Source organism: Malania oleifera, chromosome 11 (assembly GCF_029873635.1).
Source record: "Malania oleifera isolate guangnan ecotype guangnan chromosome 11, ASM2987363v1, whole genome shotgun sequence".
NCBI lineage: Eukaryota > Viridiplantae > Streptophyta > Magnoliopsida > Santalales > Ximeniaceae > Malania > Malania oleifera.
The window spans coordinates 25,872,554-25,877,988 of NC_080427.1; the positions used below are offsets into that span (position 1 = coordinate 25,872,554).

The 5,435-nt window shown below is 36.9% G+C and overlaps 1 protein-coding gene across 1 annotated transcript; it reads right to left on the minus strand.

Moving 5' to 3' along the window:
- Positions 1 to 4,640: 4,640 nt before the first annotated feature.
- On the minus strand, positions 4,641 to 4,873 carry LOC131168582 (large ribosomal subunit protein eL39-like). Its single transcript, XM_058128119.1, has one exon. The coding sequence runs from the start codon at positions 4,835 to 4,837 to the stop codon at positions 4,682 to 4,684; it is 156 nt and encodes a 51-aa protein (XP_057984102.1). The 5' UTR covers positions 4,838 to 4,873; the 3' UTR covers positions 4,641 to 4,681.
- Positions 4,874 to 5,435: the final 562 nt, after the last annotated feature.

Sequence of the window (5,435 nt, forward strand, 5' to 3'; positions counted from 1 at the left end):
AATTCCATTAACAATCACCCGTCAGGCCATCCAATCCATTGATTTTATAAATACACTCACTCTAATTTTTCAGGTGATGTAATTGACACCACAAAATATAAGAGGCCTAGAAGGTGACTGTCCCTCTCCGAATGGGGATACATCAATGTGAGTCTTCTCGATTTTAGCAAAAACGTATAAGTCAATGCCACAAGACTCTGATACCAATTGTTGGAATTGGTGTATTCCAAAGAGGGGAGTGAATTGGGTATTTAAAAATTTCTTCCTAGGTTCGACTATCCAGATCAATAGCAGTATTACACAAACCTAAGGTCTTTCTAGATAATCATAAACCCAATAATTCACAATAGTAAAACATAAACATTCAAGCGCTGGAATTTAAAATGCAGAAATTAAAAGTAGGCACAAGAAATGTTATCGCGGTTTGACCAACTGTGCCTACGTCCTCGCCTTGGCTTGCAAGCCCAAGAATTCCACTACGACTCACTTAATGGGTGGAGCAGCACCGTTTACAACCATGTCAAATTAAAGTAGAGCTGACCTTAACCTTTACACACTCTCCTTGTGGAGTGAAGGAGGCCCTAGGTCAAATTCACACAGCTGACCCCAACCTTTACAACACACTCCTTAACAGGGCAAAGTATACCCTCTTTAGGCCCACGCCTTGGAATACAATCGATCAACTCAAATTTTGTGTACAAATAGAGTTGCTTCTAATACAAGCAGATTTGTACCGATACACACAAACAATAACTAATGCACTTCAAATGGATGAGAACTATAAGCTCAATGCAACTATGTGACATAACACTCAATGTAATGTAATAAACAATCAAGTGCAAAAGTGTATTATCAAACTATCTTTGAAACAATATATATATCAATCAATCACAACTAGGGTTTCAAAGATTTTCAATAGTATGATCAAATATCTCAAAAAAATGATTTTTGAAAATATTAAGCATGAGATATTTTGTAACACTAGCTTGTCAAAAAGATTTTTACTTCACAAATCACAATAAAAGTTTAGGAGTCTTGCAATACGAATGCTAAGACTCACAAGCTAAAAAATTTCCCCACACAATGGATTTATTAATTAAATTGGGGGGAAAACTTTTGGCTAAACTCTTAATCAAAAATCAATCAAGCAATCAAAACAATGAGAGTTTAAACAATGGTAGGGAGTGTATGATCATCTAGAATACTCTCACTCAAAAGAATTTTACAATAGAATGATCAATGGAAGAGTATTTGACTTAGAATGTGAAGAAAATGCTCTCAAAAATTCAGAGGATTTTTCTTAATTCAAATTCCTAATCTTAGCTTAATTTTTACAAAGGAACTCATATATATAGACACCCTTAAAATTTTGACTGTTGGGACAAATAGGACATTTTTTAAATTATTTTAAAACATGTTTAACCCTAATAACCCCATTTTAACCTTAATAACCCGCGATAAAAATAGGCTAACCCGAGAGTTTTGGTCGCCTGAACCTTAGGTTCAGTCGCCCGAATAGACACATGAAGAAAAGTGCATTTTTGAAGTCCAAGTACCCGGTAGCAGGTTCAGGTGGCTGGTCGAGGCGATTTTCCCTACTCGAGGTTCGGTCGCCTGACATATAGTTCGATTTGCCGAACTTGCCAATTCGGTTGCCCAAGGTGAAAATGAACGTGAAGTTCAGGCACCCGAAGTAGGTGAAAAAGTCAGTCAATAAATGTTCGGTCGACTGAGAACGTTCAATTCATTTTAATCTGGTTGCCCAACCCTTAGTCAACATTTTGACTTTTCACACGTTTGGTCGACTAAGGTGTTTTCAACGCACAGGTTTGGTATCTCGAAGCCCTTACAATTTTCAATTTTTGGTCCTGATTTTGAGCATTATTTTCATGTAGGGACCTAGGGTCTATCTATGGTCTAGGCCTTTTTTAATTTAACCTAAAAACTTGGCATCGGTCAACGCCCTAAAGTCTGTTTGTGGCCTTAGATTTTTTTCTTTGGTTGAGCTTACAATCCTATTATGCATGACATGCATTAATTATTACAGACCTTGAATTAATATTATGAACCCAAATAAATAAAATAAAATATAAAAATACAACTTAAAATACACAAAGGCTTCATGCTCTGCTTTTTGGTAATTCCATTTATTACACCAAAAAATGTGCTTGGTCAAGTGCTTTTCGGCCTCCATTTCTCATATGTCAACCATGCTTAGAAAAATAAAGCTGTTCATAAACTTAGCACATAGATGAGATACTGTGGTTTTTCATAATCAAAACAGGAGATGGACTAAAAAAGTCAACAAAGAGGCAGTGTACGGCCAGGAGAAAGGTAGGTTGATGGGTGCAATGATTAAGGAGATGGAATCACTACATAAAAATAAAACTTGGGATTTGGTGGAGCTTCTAGATGGGAAGAAACCGATGGGTTGCAAATAGGTATATAAGAATAAGGAAGCAATTTCAAAAAAGGAAGGAGAAAAATTCAAGCCACAGTTAGTGACAAAAGGATACTCACAGAAGAAGGGAATAGACTATGATGAGATCTTTTCACCTATGATTTGAAACACTTCTATTAGGATTGTGGTTGGTTTGGTAGCCCATTATGATCTTCATTTGGAATAAATGGATGTGAAGATGGTGTTTCTTCACGGTGACTTGGAGGAACATATTTATATTGTACAATCGGAGGGATTTTGTGAATCAGGGAAAGAAAACTTAGTTTGCAAGTTGAAGAAATATCTTTACGGATTGAAACAGTCTCCAAGGCAATGGTATAAAATATTTGATTCCTATATGATCAAGATTGACTACAAAAAGTGTGAGTATGACTGTTGCATATCTATGAACAAGCTTGATGATGGTTCTCTTATTTTCTTATTTTCTTATTATTGTACGTCGATGACAAGTTGATAGCTACAAAAGATTTAACTAAGGTAAATCAGTTAAAGGAACTGTTACATAAAGAATTTGACATGAAAGATCTTGGTTCAGCCAAGAAGATACTTTGAATGAAGATTCACAGACAGAACTACAGAGAGGTTATGGTTATCTTAAGGTGGTTATGTGGAGAAAGTGTTAGAGAGGTTTGGCATGGCTGATCAAAAATCGATGTGTACACCTCTAGCGAGTCATTTTAAGTTGTCTACTACAGATTGCCCAAGTATGGATGAAGATATCCAAGACATGTCAAAAGTTCCCTATGCTAGCATCGTGGGGAGTTTAATGTATGTCATGGTGTGCATGAGGCCAGATTTGGCACATGTTGTGAGTATAGTGAGTAATTTTCTCTTTAATTCAGGAAGATAGCATTAGGAAGTCGTCAAGTGGATCTTTGGATACTTACGAGGTACATCGGTATATGACATCATTTACGGCAAGCAACAGGGTAGTCCTTCAGTTATGGGGTTTGTAGATGCTGATTATGTAGGTGATATGGATGACATAAGGTCTACAACGGGTTATGTTTTTACCCTTGTAGGAGGACCTATATATTGGAGATCCATGATTCAATCTCTGATAGCATTGTCCATAACTGAGACAGAGTATATGACAGTTGCTGAAGCTGCGAAGGAAGCCTTATGGCTTACCGGTTGAGTCAAAGAGCTGGGCTTATAGTAAGACGGGGTTGTGCTGCGTTGTGACTATCAGAGTGCTATTTATTTAGCGAAGAATCAAGTGTACCATGCTAGAACCAAGCATATTGATGTGAGGTTCCACAAGGTTCGGGAGTTGATTACTTCGGGTGAGCTTGTGATGGAAAAGGTTCACACGTCTAATAACGCAGCGGATATTTTGACAAAACTGGTCACTAGTGAAAAGTTCAAGCATTGCTTGAACTGACTCCATGTCTTCAAGTGATAGAAGGGAGACAAACCCAACCGAACTTTCCAAGTCTAAGGTGGAGCAGTCAGTTATGTTTTTCGGGTTCTCCTAAGGGGCGTATAATCGCCTAGGTGAAGATTGTTGTATTTGTATGTGTGACTCTTACACTTAGGGCTCATGAACAAAGGAAGAAGAAAAGCATATGGATACAAGGGTGCTACACAGCAGGGACTCATCGATGAGTAGATACCAAGAGGCCCAAAAGTTCAGAGGTTCTGAGATACCAAGAGCATAGAAATCAGAAATACGAAGGCTCATCGACGAGTGGCCTTCTCTGTCTCATCGACAAGTGTGTTGTTCTCATCGATAAGCGTGCTTATCCTACGAGAAAGAATTTGAATTTTGAAAAGGAACGTTTGGGTGGTTGGGTGTTTGGAGGGAAACCTCCCAGGGATCTATAAATATGTTGTTCTGGGCATATTTTGAGACAAGAGAGAGAGATCATTGTGAAGTGTATTGTGTACTTACTAATTTCTTAGTAAAATTCCTGTGTCGATTGCTTCCGTAGAAGTAGGCTTTGTCGAACCATATTAATTCCCATGTCGATTCGTGTTGTTTCTTATTTTTCTAGTTGTGTTTCATTTTTTTTTTTAAACCAACGAGATCAAATTGTGCAACAACTTAAGATCAAACCATCACTTAAAATATGATATAAACCATAAGATAAACACCAGTCTCGTCAAAATCTCTGCTAAAGGACTCGGTTGAGTTCCCATTTGATTAAACAACAAACAGAGTCTCACAAGTAAACAAAAAACACTTGATTAGAACATGAACAAGCAGATGCTTCGACCTTAAAACCCTAGCTTCGTACACCTCCAGTGCCTGCGTTTCACATTGTACCTAATGGTGTTGTCAGTCCTCATACGGATCCAGTGAGGGATAGGCCTGTTATGCCTCATCTTCTTGGCCAGCTTCTTCTTGATCCTGAAGGTCTTGTGTGACGGCATCTTCAATTCTTCACGATCAGAGAGGAAGCCAAATGGCCGAGGGAAACGCTAGCGACATTTGTTGTGTTTTACTTATTCCGCTGTGCATCCTATATCCGATAATTATTGATAATAATTGAGAATTAGGAATTGCAATAAACCAATGCAATCATAACTATATGTTGTTAATTAAGTTATTTTATAAAATGAATTTATAAATTTTACTTAAATTATTGCTAGTCATTATTTTCTTATTTTAGTTAATCAATTTTTTTGTAATATTGCTTTTATTCATCACTTTGTCTATCAAATTGATTTATTGGTCTAATCATGATTTTAACACCATGATTTTGGAACTTGGTCCCGATTCTCGATGTCTATAACTCATTGTATGTAAGTAGAGAATTTGTGACGTTTTGACTCATTTTACGATAAAATTACTGATGTAATCCCCAATTTTGTAAGCCAAAAAATTCAACCAGGCACAAAATCACTTTGAATTCGAAGCTTGCATTTATTCAAAAACAAAAATAAAAAGGTAAAAATTGAACAAGTGGTAAAGTGTTTACCTAAGAACATTTTGAGAAGAAGATCCTGCAATGTGCTCGCACCTTAACAT

What these genes read in the sequence shown, in the direction of transcription:
- LOC131168582 (XM_058128119.1), bottom strand. Translation starts at nt 4,837, where the DNA reads ATGCCGTCACACAAGACCTTCAGGATCAAGAAGAAGCTGGCCAAGAAG.